The sequence below is a fragment of the Thermobia domestica genome, chromosome 8 (genome assembly GCF_964235325.1).
Source record: "Thermobia domestica chromosome 8, izTheDome1.hap1.1, whole genome shotgun sequence".
Taxonomy (NCBI): Eukaryota; Metazoa; Arthropoda; class Insecta; order Zygentoma; family Lepismatidae; genus Thermobia; species Thermobia domestica.
The window spans coordinates 262142373-262159181 of NC_137461.1; the positions used below are offsets into that span (position 1 = coordinate 262142373).

The window sequence follows — 16809 nt, forward strand, 5'->3', positions numbered from 1 at the left end:
AATTTTTAATGATTATTACTTTGCAACAGAAATCTGCTCCATTTGTCGGGATGCCATCAGAAAGAATATTTTCCCAGTCCATTGTTAGCAGAGAACGCCATTGATTTTGTATCTCACCAGACTCAGATCCCTTAGGGGTCATTCCATGTCAAATCACCTAGAGCACTGTGCTTCAATGTCTCAGATTCTCTTTAAAAATTTTTCATACATAAATACCAATGAAATTATGCTAAATTCACTTTTTCCGATTTTTTGGATGAGAAGTGGGCCGGGGAGAATTTTTGAAAAATGTGAATTTTGCTTCAATTTCACTTTTTGGCACTCAGCATCATGGAACTAAATTACCATAACTTTCTTATTTTTAAAATTATTTAGCTCATCAAGGTGTCAAACGAAAGCTTAATTTTTGCTCTTTCAGTAGATCTTAAGATAAGAATTCAGAGACGGTAGAGGATAAGAAACAAGACAAAACAGAAATGAAGAATCCAGCAATGGAGGTGCCCAAGCCAAGCAACAAGGAACAAAATTTCCAAGAAGCCACAGAAGGAAGAAGCTCCGAAGTATGTGAAAATGTAAGTGAAAGGAGACAACAGAGAGAGAGCATATCTGGAAAAGAAACAGGTAAAAGATTCAACACCAGACAGAGTAATCTTGAAGAAATAACATACATAGAGACAATTGGGGAAAAAGGAGAAAATGAAGTAAAAGAGCAGGGAAAAGAAGAAAAAACCAGGGAAGAAAAACAGCAAGTTACACAAAATCAGAAAGAACAGGCAATAAGTGAACAAGAAGAAAAGTATTGGAAAATAGTAAAAAGAGGAAAAAGATCAAATGCAAATATAGAAAGTAAGCAACAAAATCGAAATATTAAAAATATCTTACAGGAAGAAGATGTATTGGTAATAGGAGATTCAATGTTGAAAGGTGCAGCGAAATTCTGCAAAAAATATGGAGTAAAGACCCAGGTTTTCCCAGGAATTAGGATAAATGAATTAGAGAAAATGATGGAGAAAAATAAAAAAGAATATAAAAATCCAAAAGTAATTGTAGTGCATGTAGGAACAAATAATATAGGGAAAAGAAACGGAAAGCACCTGATCCAAGAAATGTGGGAGTTCCTAGAAAAAGGTAAGGAACTATATCCTGAAAGTAAATGGGTCGTAAATGGATTAATATATAGAAATGATGTTTATGAAGATACTATAGAAAAGCTAAATGATGGCATAAATTGGGTCTGTAAACAGTTAGAAACGGTTTATGTAGATGCAAATAGAAGACTAACCAAATATGAAGCAGCAAATGATGGAATACACCTTAACTGGAGGGGAGGGTGTTTCTTAGGACAACAAATCTTGGAAGAATGTGAAAAAATCCTTGAAATAAGAATTATGGAACGAAATTATTGACTGGAAGGGAAAGCAAGATGGAGTAAGGTTGCCAGAAATGAAAAAGTAAATAAAAATAATTCTGTAAATATAAAAATAGGTTGTTTAAATATTCAGGAAGGGGGAAATCAAACAGAAAAATGGAAGGAAATTATCGAAAATATGGAGGAACTGAATATAAACATAATGCTAATTACAGCAACAAACATGAGGGATGAAATTGCTCCACCTTTGGAAGATACTAAGTACATGTGGGAAGGGAGAAATAGAAAAACTGGAGAAATTAAAGGAGGAGGAGTTGGAGTTCTAATAAATAAAAATATAAGTGTCATAGAAAACAAATTAAGATGCAAAACCAAAGATGTAAAGGATCACTTATGGATAAAGGTAAAGCTGGGGGAAAAGGAATTATATGTAGGTGTAATATATTGGAGACCTGAAAAAAATCTAGAGTGGAACACGGAAATATATAATTGTGTAAATGAAGATTTAAATGAAATAAGAAAAGAAAATGTAGATTACATAATAGGAGGAGATTTAAATGCGCATTTGATAGAAACGGAAGGAGAAGTAAACAAAAATGGGCAACTTTTATACTCACTAGTAGAGGATTTTAATTTAGAAATAGTGAACATAAGACAAACACCAGTTAAGAAGACATACTTCAAAAGAGAGATGGCTACTACTATTGATTACTTTCTTGTTAGTGAAAAAAACAGGAAAATGGTTAAAGAATTTGATGTTGATGAAGAGGGAATTTACAGTGTAGGAAGTGATCATAGATTAATAAAAATGGAGCTATTTGATCAAGAGGGCAAGAGAAATTACCCAAAAAAAATAAATAAAAGAGATCAAAACAAACCTACTATTAGAAGACTGGAAAAAGAAGAAGATATAAAGAAATATAAAGAGAAATTAGAAAAAGATTACACAAATGAACTAAGCTATGAATCTTTAGTAACAAAAATTAAAAGTGCTGCAGCTGAAGTTACAAATGCGAAAGAAGGGAAGAAAGGTTATAGAGAAAGTAGAAAGTTCAATTGGACCAAAGAAACAGAAACAAAAATTAATATAAGAAAAGAAAAAAGCCGAACCCATAGACTAATACTAAAGAAATTCAAGAAAGGAGAAAGCGGGAAAGAAGAAGTAATTCAAGCATGGAACGAATATATAAACAGCAAGAAAGATGCACACATAGCTAAAATGAAAGAAATTAGAAATTTCAATGAAGAAATAGCAGAGGAAATTAAGTCAGGAGGGAGAGAAGCAGGGAAAAGATTCTGGAGATATGTTAGACAAAAGCAAAACGAAACAGAAAAGGAAATTATTCTTAGAAATGAAAAGGGACAAATAATGAAGGACAGGACGGAAATTGAGGCGTACTTAACAGATTGGGCGATGAAGCAAAATTGTGAAGAACCGAAAAATGAAACAAATAAATTAGCAAAAATGAGAAATGAGAGTGCAGAAGAAGAAAGTCAGGACTTAACTAATGATATTGAAAATATGGAAATAGAGAAGGCTAGGAAAAAGCTAAGAAGAGGAAAAGCAACAGGAACAGATGAGGTGTCAAATGAGATGTTAATAAACTTAGATAATAAATATTTGGAAAGTTTAAAGAATATTATGAATAATATACTTGAGTCAAGAACCATTCCTCCAAGTTGGAAGCAAACGAAGATTAAGTTAATATATAAAGGAAAAGGTAGAGATAAACATGATATAAAAAATTATAGACCAATAGCGATTACCAGCTGCGTATATAAGTTTTTTGCAATTATTCTAAGAGATAGATTAATGAACTGGCTAGAGAAAAACAAAATTTTAAGTGAGTTACAAAATGGATTCAGAACAGATAGAAGAACAACAGATAACATCTACATTATAACACAACTGATAGAAATATGCAGAGAAAGAAAAGAAGATTTCATAGTAGCATTTATAGATATTGAAAAGGCGTATGATACAGTCAAGAGAAAGATATTATGGGAAGTAATGGAAAACATAGGAATATCAAAGAAATTTATTATGCTCCTTAAGGAATTATATAAGAACAACAAATACAGATATGAAATGGGAAACGTAAAATCAAAATGGATAGAAAGTAATAAAGGTTTGAAACAAGGATGTCCTCTATCACCAGTTCTATTCCTGATATACATACATGAAGTGGAAGAAGCATTGATCAAAACAAACAGAGGGTTAGAATTAAGATTGCAAGGAAAAGAAAAAGTAAGAAAAATCCCTGGCACTCTATTTGCAGACGATGTGACTCTGATGAGTAATAATATAGAAGATATTAAGGAAATGTTAGAAACAGTAGTTAGGAAAGGAGAAGAAATTGGTCTAAAAATAAATGAAGAAAAAAGCAAGTTCATGGTTTTTAGTGGAGACATAGAGGATAAAAATATACAAGCAGGAAACATAGAAATAAGCAGGACTGAAAAAATAGAATTTTTAGGAATCACACTTGAGGAAGGAGAACAATACTTAGTTGAACATGAAAAAAAACTAAAAAATAAAGTACAAAAATATGCAGCAATTATAAAAAATAAAGCAATGTGGTCATACAATAGATATGAGGTATCAAGAATATTATGGAAACAAGTAGCAGTACCGGCGCTAACATATGCAAATGAAGTAATAACTTTAACGGAAAAACCAGGAGTATTTTACAACAAGCACAAAATCAAATAGGAAGGTTTGCCCTAGGAGCAAATAAATTAAGTGCAAATGTAACAATAACAGGAGAAATGTGATGGAGTGATTTTGAAAAAAGAGAAGGTGTGAGTAAAGTAAAATATCTTGGAAGATTAAAATTTATGGAAGAAACAAGATTAGTAAAAGTGGTGCATGAGGCCACTAAACATATGAGAAAAGGGGAGAACACGAAATGGTTTAGGAGAGTTAGGAAATTAGAAAGAAAGTATGATCAAACTACCCGCTGGCATAGAGAAGAAAATTATAAAAATTGGGAAAAAATCACAGAAAAAACATTTAAAGAGAAAGCGCAGGAAAAGTGGTATGAAGAAGTTGTTAAGAAGAGCAGTTTAAAAGGAATATACACACATAAAAAGAGTTATGAGAAAATAAATTACATGAACAATGATTTAGGAAGCATTTTACTTTTCAAAGCCAGGTCAGGGAGCCTTGAAACAGGGGTAAGACTGAAAAAATTTAAAGAAGTAAATGAAAAATGTCAATTATGTTTTAAAGAAGATGAAACATTAGAACACATATTGTTAAAATGTGAAGAAACCCAAAAAATCAGGGAAAAATGGAAATGGATTGATGAAATGAAAGAGGAAGGAAATTTGGTTAAATTAGTTTGGAGGCAAGGCTTTAATGTAAATGGAAGGGAACTAAGTGAGAAAGAAATGGAAAAAACCAAAGAACTTCTTGAATTTTGGTGGAAAAAGAAAATGGAAAACGTTAAATGAAAAAAACAAAAAAACAGTACTTACTTTTTTTTTCTTTTTTTCCAGGATCCAAACTTCCGAAGAGAAGGAAGGAAAATACCTTGAACCTGAACCTGAACCTGAACCTCTTAAGTAACCTTGCAAAATATTACACTGTCAAACATTAAGGGGCATACAAAGCAAATTTTGGGGGTTTTTACAAATTGTGCTGTTGCTCAAAAGTTACAACTATGAAGCTTTTGAAACTCTTTTTGTACATTCATCTTAACACGTACATAGTATGGTTAAACAGAGAGTGTTTTTTGTAATTTGTAATTATTATTTTTTATGTACAGAAATATACAGTTTTAAGTGTTGTTACAAATTGTGCCATTGCTCGTAAGTTACAACTATGAAACTTTTGAAACTTTTTAAATAGAATCATCTTAGCCCATACATGATATTATGGTTAAAATATAAAAAGGGTGCTTTTAGTATTTTTGTAATTATTATTTTTTTTGGTATTTTACATGTACGGAAATATATAGTTTTAAGTTTTGTTACAAATCGTGTCATTGTGTGTAAATTACAATTGTGAAACTCTTGAAACCTTTTTTATAGGATCATTTTAGCACATACATGATATGGTTAAAGTATAAAAAGGGTGCTCTTGGTATTTTTGTATTTATTATTTTTGTACGTCAGAGAGCAATTCATGAATCGCTCTGGACCTTCTATATTCTGCTGCCCAGAAAATTAAGACTTTTGTTGGATACCTTTTGAAAATATCATCTGGGAAGTTCCTGTTCCATCTCTTACAAGCCAATCAGCCCGGACTTATGCAACTGAGAGTAAAGTCAAATGAAGACATCATATCATCAATGAAAAGAATGAGCTGTGAAATATAGGACACAACATTTTGTATGTAAATCTATGTAATTCTAAGAAGTATTAGAATAGAATAGAATATTTTATTGTCATTGAGCTTTACAAGCAATAGACAACGTCCGAATGAGATATACATATAGATACAGATATATAAAAAATAATCATTGCATACAGACAATCAGTTATTGGTTAATTTTATAATGAACAACCTAATAATATTTGAAATAAAGTGCCACTGCAAATTAGGACACAATATCTTGACATTCACTAAACTCTTGAATCGAGTAAAATGGATTCGTTACTAACCAATCATATAACTTTTTTCTTATAGACCTTAAATGGCAGCTGTTGTATGGAAGATGTTAGTTTATTAAATAACTTTGGTCCTATAACTAAATAATTATTTTTGATCTAGTGAAGGGTATATCGATTTTCTTACACAATCTAGTATTATACTGGTATGTATTATAGGTATGTATGTAAACATGTTACTGGTATGTATGTTTACTGTTTTCATCTATGTACATTAGTATATTGTTTCTTATTTCTGTTGATAGGGTTTGTAATAATCACTCAACATTGCTAGGCCTATATTTTCCATTCACAAAGCCGCAAGATTATTACAAAACAAAGTATCCCTTTTGTTATTTAATCATATCTAGTAAATGCAAACTAATCCAATAAAAAGTTATAAAAGTTTGATAGTTGTAAGCGATGGTACAATTGGGAAAAAATTGAAAGTCATAGTTAAAGTACAAAAATATAATATTATGGTAATACCAAAACTACACATTAAACCAGTTCTATTTTTAAGTATACCTAATATTTACTAAGATGATTATTTGAAAAAGTTTTAAAGTGTGACAGTTGTCACTTCAGAGTAGGGATGGCCAAAATTTTCCGAAATCGGAAATTTCACTTTCCGGAATTTTTCCGACTTCCAGATTTTTCCGAAATAGGAATTTTTTCCTTATTATTTTTTTCCGATTTTACTTTCCGGACTCCGGAAAGTAAAAATTCCGGAATTGGCCATCACTACTTCAGACAAAAGGTATAATCTGTTAACAACAGTAAATCTGTATATTTCTGTACATTTAAAACACAAATAACAATAATAATAATTGCAAAAATACCAAAAGCACCCTTTTTACATTTTATCTATATCATTTATGTATTAAGATAATTCTATTTAAAAAGTTTCAAAAGTTTCATAGTTGTAACTTACGAGCAATGACACAATTTGTAACAACACTTAAAACTGTATATTTCTGCACATAAAATATAATAAATACAAAACTTCAAAAAACACCCTCATCATTTTTTAACCATACCATGTACGTGTTAAGATGAACATACAAAAAAAAAAAGCTTTAAATCTTCATATTTGTAACTTTTGAGCAACGGCACAATTTGTAAAAAAACCTAAAATTTGCTTTGTATGCCCATTAATGTTTGACAGTGTAACGTTTTGCAAGGTTACTTAGGACCCCCTGAAAGAGCAAAAATTAAGCTTTCATTTGACACCTGGATGAGCCCAATAACTTTAAAAATAAGGAAGTTATGGTAATTTAGTTCCATGATGCTGAGTGCCGGGAAGTGAAATTGAAGCAAAATTCACATTATTCAAATATTTCTCCCCGGCCCATTTCTCATCCACAAAATCGGAAAAAAATAATTTAGCATAATTTCATTGGTATTAATATATGAAAAATTTTGAAGAGAATCTGAGACATTGAAGCACGGTCATGTTTTAAAATTTGGTGATTTGACATAATAATTCTAATGGTAGAGTGGAAAATGGTGGGCGTGTGTGAGACAAACAGATATTAGAAGAAAAGCTACGAATCTTCAATAGAATCCCCTTATTTCAAGGAATACGATTTAGTAGTTCCTCGCCACCGTTTATCAACTTATATAGCTCCATTTAAGAATCACTATGCAGAGCAGATCTATGAAACCAGCTATATGTTTCTCTGACATTGAGCAAATAATTTACATTTCCAGACAATTCATCTGATGCATGTGAACAGGATAAATGAAGAGAATGTCAAATGTATTTTTATCAATATTATATTTCAGTTATCCTTTTTCGTGCGTATGGAAAGAGAATTATTATTACCGCACAGGTTAGATGCACCATCAGGTACAATACCAAAGCTTTGTTGAATATTGATATCAATACGAGAAAAAAATATCATGCAGTATCTCTGTAGTACGGTAGTAACTGTGACAGTAATTGAGATAAACTATTCAATTATCCTTTGAGAATTTCTAGTAGGCCTACATAAGTATAAATGCTTCACAAGAAATATCGGTTGATTCATCAGTGATAAGATTAAAAACAAACATGATCCTTCATGCTACATATGAAAATAAAAAGTAGCGTATATTGAAGATTTATAGCCCACAGATGATTACAAGTAGCCCAAAAAGTAGCGTGTCGCCTAATTCGAAATTTTTGTAGCGAGGGCACTTAAAAAATCGCCCAATCCACTACTTGTAGCCTAATCTCGCAACACTGCACATTCGTCTGATAACCGTACACTTTACATTGCATAGAGTGTGATCAGTGTTACCTTGGGTGTCATACGGCAAGGGATTGAACAGTCACAACGTAAAACATGTGCTTTAATTTGCGTTAAACTTCATACAACTTAACTTCTTTCAACAATGCGTTGCGTGGCAGTTAGCAAAATTTGTGAAAACTCAGGAGCCCTTGTTTCTGTTCGTTTCGCTTGATTCTCAAATGACGTGTCCGACAAGCTCGGACTGGCCAGGGAACTAGGGCAGGGATACCTCTCTCTTTCTCTCTCTCTCTCTCTCTCTCTCTCTCTCTCTCTCTCTATATATATATATATATATATATATATATATATATATATATATATATATATATATATATATATATATATATATATATATATATATATATATATATATATATATATATATATATATATATTGTATTTTGTTCTGTTTCCAGAGTTCAGTGACCCCTAGCATTGAATGTAGTCTTGGGGGTCTCATGATTGGAATGAAACTAACAGTAGGCTATTATAAAATTCTGTTTGGGGCCCTTTCTTTATGGTCTAGTAAGAATATATTTAAAGAATACTAGCAGCGTTCACCCCGCTTCGCTGCGGTCACCCCGGAACGCAATAAACTTTGTTACTTAGATAATTTTTACTTTTTCGCTTTCAAGTGATATGATAAAAACCATAGAAGATTGCACTAATGTTAACATTATATCGCCTGTCATTTATGTTAACCCGCCCCGCTTCGCTGCGGTCACCCCAACCCGCCCCGCTTCGCTGCGGTCATCCCGGAACGCAATAAACTTTGTTACTTAGATAATTTTTACTTTTTCGCTTTCAAGTGATTTATAGCGCCTGTCAGTTATGTTAACCCGCCGAGTCACAGGGTCATGCGGGTTGCATATAAATACGTTTATTTTTATACCTATGATGAACTAATAACAAAGGATTTGTACGTATGGACACCTGAATGGTCAATTATCTCAAGACACTGGTAATTGAAAATTAAAGTGATATGATAAAAACCATCTAGGGTCCACATCCTAACAACCCCCCAAAAATGAAAGAAATCGGTTCAGCCGTATTAGCGTGATGAGCGGACAAAGGATTTTTTGTACGTATTGACACCTGATTGGTCAATTATCTCAAGACACTGGTAATTGAAAATTAAAGTGATATGATAAAAACCATCTAGGGTCCAAATCCTAACAACCCCCCAAAAATGAAAGAAATCGGTTCAGCCGTATTAGCGTGATGAGCGGACAAAGGATTTTGTGCGTTCTCTTTTATATATATAGATGAAGAATGGGTCCCCAGCATCATATTGTCTAAATGTATATTGGGGCCCCATGAATGCCGATATGAGGCTGACTTTTATAAAGTCCTGCTGGGGCCCTCTGTTAGTCGTTTGACAAGTTATTGCAACACCACAAAGAAACAGATCAGGTCCAGACTCTGGGACCCCATTACTTCGCGTAAATGAAGCTGACAGCTTTATGAAGAAAAGCCACTCCCCATCGCAAAGGTTTTACAAGACTCTGTTAAACTTGTACTACTACTACTACTACTACTACTACTACTACTACTACTACTACTACTACTACTATAATAATAATAATAATAATAATAATAATAATAATAATAATAATAATAATAATAATAATAATAATAATAATAATAAGGGAAGATGGGGTTCTCAAAGTTAGGCTCCTGCCGGTGTCCTATATGCCCTAGTCCGAGACTGGGTCCGACAATATTGTAACTTCTAATTTGGAAGTAATAGTTGTGCTAATTTACGTGTATTCTCATCTTTGTTTCTCACTTAATAATCTTGCGTAATTTTATTATATTATTCTTATACAGTTAAAGAATCTCACTTAACTATAAGGCATGCGGAAACATACGGGAAAAACCCACTTAACACTTTTAATTGATCTACTTATTTGAATTTGCATCTTTTATCTAATGAACATTGTCCAGAAAATTCAAATACTGTAATAATTTTACAACTAAATAATAGCAGATTGTTAGGAACCGTAACACTTCGCAACTTGTAGAGCTTTGCAAGATTGTTATTACGTTATACAATAGGTTGAAGTCGGACTCTTCTCTAGTAAATGAAACACACATCAAAGCTAAACGACACTACAGAAAGGAAATTAGGGTAGTAAAATTGAAGTAAACGATATAAATATACAAAAGGTTGTCCAAGATTAAAAAAAAAAAAATACTCGATTTTCATTGACCTTCCCGAACAACGCATTTAACAACTGTTAGGTCTCAATACAATCAGACTTGTACTTGGTATACCAACTGAGCACTTAAAATATACTTCCTTGTCTTCTTTACCATAAATGGTGTTTATCCAGTACTCGCACCCACCATGACGTTCATGTGCTAAGTGCAGAGTGGGTAGGTATCTTATTTTGCATTTTTTTTTCTTTTCCGGAAGTAATAAGATTCAAGTAGTGGGGGCGGCGCGGTGGCTCAGTTGTAGAGCGTTCACCTCCGGTGCTTGGGGTCCCTGGTTCGATCCCAGCTCGCGCCGTGTGGACTTTGTGATGGGCAAACACCGTGCTCGTGGGTTTTCTCGGGGTTCTCCCGTTTCCTCCCACTTTCTTCATTCCACCATTTCATTCATTTCTCATCAATCGTAAAACTTAAAAGATTTCATTTTTCATTTCAAGTAGTGGATATGATGTTGATTTATTATTTACAGGATTACATCGTTGAATATCAATTTATCCTTGTCTTGGTAAAGTTTGGAAATGTTAGTAAGAACGTTTTATCAGTCAAAAATATTACTTCCTTAGAATATAACCACAGAAAGGTGAATTTTATTATGATTATTATTATTTTTAATCTTGGCGCTTGAGTTCTTCGACGATAATTCAGTAATAACATTGAAATACGTGGATTTTTTTGGAGGTGAGACAAAATGTGATGAGTTTCCTTTTGTTGAGAAGTTCTCTTTTCTTTTTTAATAAGTCAAGTCCTGAGTACAGTAAAAATGTATTAGCAATTTAATATATTTTAATTTTTTGTGGCCAGAATATTTTTGTATGAGAATGGAGAATATCCTAGAAGAGTATGTTATTGCTGAAGAAAATTGTCTCTATTATGATGTAAAAGATCGCATTCAAAGATGATGTTATTGAAAGTTCCTACTCCTTTGTCACCAGCAATGGCACGTTTCTCTCTTTTTAATTTGAAATAGTTTTGTTGGAGTTAAGGCAGTATCAAACAGTAGTCGTTAATAAAGAATGATTTCACTTATGGGCCAGGTATTTATTATATGCTTGCGTAGAGAATCTCGAGAAGAGTCAAGCGTATCCCAATAAAATTTTCCTGGAAGGACTGCATTTCTTGCTAGCCAAGTGATTAAATCTGTTTTATACCTTCCTGTACTTGAAATACTTCCAGAACTTAAAATGAATACAAACCAAAAGAAAGCACCAATACAGTGTTTTGTAAAAAATGATAAAAGAAGTAAATAAAATACAGATGAAAGAAAACACACAAATAGTGAAGAGTAAATACAAGGAATAAAATACAAGTGAGAACAAGAGTAACAAAAAAATAATGGTACAGCGGGGGACACTTCTAAATGGTACATCCATATGGAGATTTACGGCTAAGGTGTACCATTTAGAAGTGTCCCCCGCTGTACACAGGAGTGACAAAATAACAAAAATTAGAAGGATGAGAACGAGATATTAGTTCTACCAGTAAATTTTCAATTACTAATTTACATATTAAATTATTTCTTTTCAAGGCAGTATTAGGGTTTAAAGCTTTGGAATACTTCTGTAGTGTAAAATAATTAATAAAAATTAAGATAATAAAAAGGAAAACAAGAAAATTAAAATAGGACACTATTTAAAATAATAAGGTATCATGGCAAGAAAAAATTAGCCTTGTCTCATCGCTATTATTTATTGCCAAAACAGTAACGCTGTTTTTAATTAGATAGTATATGCTATGGTCAGAAATTATATTTTATTTTATGCAAGAAGTTCCAAAGCTAAATGAATTATATTAGTGTAAATTTTGCAGTCAATTGCAAGGGAAATGTTTTCCTGTAATTCGGTCAGTGTATCCTACAGGAAGGTCAAATACTATACTCCAATTAGTCTTCGGGTTAACATGTATGGGCCAATCAGTTGATAGTGGGCAAACCACAAAATATATTGAGTCCAAATCGGTGTTAATGATGCGTGATAACCGTACCATGGGGATGTGCATCTGCCCACATGTGTTTATTATGCATGTAGGCGATACCATCTCTTCCAAACGTGGCCTCGTCAGTGAAGAGTATTGATGTCTGAAACAGCATGATGGTAGTGGTCTGTTTAATGAACCTAGCAGAATGCTTCACGTGATTAGAAATCCACTTCTGTAAGTCCTTGTACCCTTTGCAAGTGGTATGAGTACAAGATATTTTCATGTAACGCACTCCACACAGTTATGTGACTAACATGCATCTCACGGCTAAGTTTCCGCGTACTCGAACCTGGCTCATTGTCTATAGCTGCTAACACACATTCGTCAACGACGTACACGACGTGGTCGACCAGCATCCACATAGGCAGGTAGTACAGTCCCTGTTTCACATAAGCGCCGATAAATTTCTGTAAATATCCTGTATGATGGTTGGCGCATGTTAAGAAAACGCTCCTGATAGAGTTGTGCAGCTTCACAGCCATGGCCATTTGCACGGCAGTACATGAACAACATGCTGGCCTATTCACGGTCTGAATAACGCACCGATGTTTTAGTCAAGTACTGCCACTTACCCTATTCAAAATTCGCAGCAAATGACCACACTCCTGTACTGTGGCGTCTTGAATACGAGTGGCACCTGTGTGTGTGTGTGAACCGAGAAACTACGCATTGAATACCAGGGCAATTTCTAGACATCCATAGACCGCCATCTCTAAGCTTATTGATTTTCGATATCTACCGCTTCCAACTTACTTGCTTTGCCATGCTTTTGGCCCTCTCTAACTCTTCCAATATGCCTAATATGCTATATGTTCATAGGACTTGCTTTGCTTATCTTGGTTCCAACGTTTGTTACATTTAGTTACACCCTGTATAAAGGAGCAAAACAATGAAAAAGACTTTCAAATATGACCTTAGTACATAAATTTACAAAGGAAAAAATGGCTATGAAATTGTTGTCATCAAGAGCAGCGATGACGGATTGCATTATTTCATATGTTATAAGGGTCACAGAGTTTACAACTGGAATAATTAGGAATATAAAGGCAAAATTATCCAGTTATCTACACGAGAGCTCATCATTTTAAAATTTACGTTAAGAGTCAATCAATTTTTAATGATTCACTACTTATTCTGTGACCAGTTCAATTTTCGTAGTTCCTTTTTTATATCAGGTTTCCAAAAAGTATTGAGCCTTTGGAGGTCAAAATTGAGAACACATTAATCGTGATTTGAAAATTACATTACAAAACAAAGTATGCGCCATTTTGTTCTTCATTCTGTACTTTTCTGGAAGCGCGATAGAACTTATGTGATTTCTGGCCAAAAGAGTCTGACACGAATTATTCACAGGGTTCTTTGAACCTAACACCATTCAAGGAGTTCTTCAGGTCGAAATAAATGATAAGTCTGACAGCACAATGTGATAGTATTCGGGGTATATAGTGGAAAGACTACAACCTCACAATCAAACTCCTTCAGTTTCTGACGGGTTGTTGAAAATGTATGCTGTCCGTCATTGTTAGGGTGGTATACAACACCCTTTCCGTTAACCATTTCCTGGTAGTTCTTTTGAATTGCTAGGTGCAGAAGTCTCGATTGCAGAAGTCCGAATCTATTCTTCTACTCGATGACAGCATCTCGTGATGCACGATGTCCTTCCAATTTCACCAAAAGCAGAGCATAACCTCCCTTGGCGACAATGTAGGCTTCGCCAGAGCGACTACGATCTTTTTCCAGTGGGGGCCGGTGGATTGTGGTTTCGGGTGTTGCAGTACGAACGATCAGAGACAGAAGATATAAACTGCACTCATTGCCTAATCAGCATAACTTTAGATGCAAATGCTATGTGACATTTGAAATTAAATCAAATTCTGATTTTTCTAAAAAAAAAAATAAAATAAAAAAATAATGCAGAACATTTTATCCTTGCTGTTTTTAAAAAAACAGAAGTCATGTTATAGAATTTATTCAGAATTTGTAGATTATTTACAAAATTAGAGTACACATCAGGGGTAAAAGTGGATCTGAAAAGGTAGTAGGACGGTACGTAGTGGCATGACATCATGGCGTCCCCCTGCCTATCTTTACCCATTGTACTTTTTAGGAACTGAGGGGACGCCGTATATATTTTCTGGAGGTAAGGGGACGGCGTTCCACGTGTTCCCCTGCACTTTTACCCCTGGTACACATAATTCAAGTAATTCCAATAACTAAAACACAAAACAGCTGATTCAGAAAAGACAACTGATACAAAAGAGGTATATGAATCCCGAATGTCACATATACATCAACCAACGCACGTGCGTAAAAGAAAAACTACATTCCAAATCATCCTTCTTTGTTGTAAGCAATGCACGATGAACACAATATAGTTCCATAGGACGCGAAACAATGCTTATTAATGTGATACGTTCTAGAAACGAACTTGGAAATCCGCTAGATGTAGGATAAGCATGTAACAGAAGCCAAAAGTTAAAGAACGTCAAAGCAAACAGCATTGCCATTTCTACACCCAGAAATGTTTGTTGGGAGGGGTCCAAAGTATTTTTCGAGGTCCAATACGTTTATGTAATATCGAACCTGTCTTATTCTGCACCCGAAAAGACGATAAGTAGTTAATTACTGTCACCTATATTTTCTTAAAAATATGTAGATCGATTATTTTTAAAGAAGAGTACATGATGAGTCGTAAAATAAAATATTTAGCCTACATGAATCGTTTCTCGCACTGTTAAACAAATATATTTCGTTAAGAAAGTCTACAAATGTTAGTCAAATTTGGAAATTTTTGGGAGGTCCAAACCCGGTGGACCCTCCCTCGTGGCAGCGCCCCTGAGCATTGCTAATTAAATAATTCAATGTGGCGTTTCCCATCATACAGTTTTATGTGGAAACTTATCAAGAGTATAAAATACATTTGTTTTATAAAACAAATATGCATATACTAAAATACTATCCACAGAGGGGGATTCTATATATTGACTTACTAATATCTGGTTCACAAATTGCTGTACAAGAAGCCTTCATTATCTATATAAGCTAAGAATTAAAGTATAAATGCGTGTTTACTTTCATTTGTTTTCTGCTCTATTACATGTTTTCTTTCTTATTTTGTAATTCTACAAACAGTTTTTTTTTTTTTTTTTTTTTTTTGTCGTTACGTTGATTTGCTTCAGTATTGTTCCGTAATTTAAAAATATGGATGCATAAAAATAAATTCCATTTGTAATTGGTAGTGAAATAAAATTCAGAAATCTTATTTAGCGCGAAAAACCTTCTTGTTCACTGGAAACCGAGCCGCATTGTTGCAGAAGCACTGCAACGACCAGAGCCTTTAACTTCTGAGATAAGGGAAAGGAGACTTAACTTTCGCTCCAATTGCTAGGCTGAAGAAACCTAGTCGTTGTATGCGGTACAACGCAATATAAAGTAGAGACTCTCTCTCTAACGGATTGTTTTTCGCTTTTTAAAACGGATTAATAGATTTTACAGTTATAGAAGTAAAATAAAATATGTTATTTAAAGTATATGGGAGTATTAGAAAGTATTATTTCCTGTTCTTTACTACTACTGCTAATTTATATCTATATAATTAGCAGTAGTAGTAATAGTATATATGTACGTATTAAATACTTTGGTCGTTGCGCAACGGCGCAACACCAACATTATCCGCTACTGTCTTTTTCACTCAATATTGTCTAGGTATCCACTTTTTCATCACTCGTGGTCAACAGCTTCAGAAATGGGCGTGTTCGTCACGTTTCAGCAGAGATTCGCAGATAGCAATGTTTGATCGAGTAATGTTTTTTGAGTCAGATCATATGGAACCAAAATGTCGAGCTTCTTTTTGTAGATACTATTCTCCAAATGGTTTAACACTACTGATGCACGTTTAAGTACGAGGCGCATCCAGAAAGTAAGTTTCCCACGCGTGACATAGCTAGGAAACGGTATGTTGCGCGAAGCGCCTGAGTGTATGTGATAGAGTAAGGTCCTAACATAGCACATGCACTAGCGGAACTTCCCTAGTGCTCTCAGTAGCGTCGTGGCAGTGATTGAGGATGGACGTTCCTATTCCAGCTCTCGCTGCGTTTGAAGTTCGAGCAGTGATGAAGTTTTTGAATGCACAGGGCATAGCACCGATTGAAATCTATCGTCAACTGTATCGTTGCAAAAATGTCAATGCTGACCCTGTACGCCTTGCTTTGTGCTCTAGGGTCAGTTGCTTCAACACAAAATTTATTGATCAACAGGCACTCCGTGACAGTGGTGTGCAATAAGGAGCGGAAAATCTGCAGGGACTGCTTGCTCATGCCGTTATGCCCATGGACCTGGCACAGCTAACATGGATTTCGATTGGTGCTATAACCTGTGCAT

General features: G+C 34.0%; 1 protein-coding gene across 1 annotated transcript; it reads left to right on the forward strand.

The window, feature by feature from the left end:
- Positions 1-1547: 1547 nt before the first annotated feature.
- LOC145692562 (uncharacterized) lies at positions 1548-12028 on the forward strand. Its single transcript, XM_081767870.1, has 2 exons — positions 1548-3908; positions 11981-12028. The coding sequence occupies exons 1-2, from the start codon at positions 1548-1550 to the stop codon at positions 12026-12028; spliced, it is 2409 nt and encodes an 802-aa protein (XP_081623996.1).
- The last annotated feature ends 4781 nt before the right edge of the window (positions 12029-16809 follow it).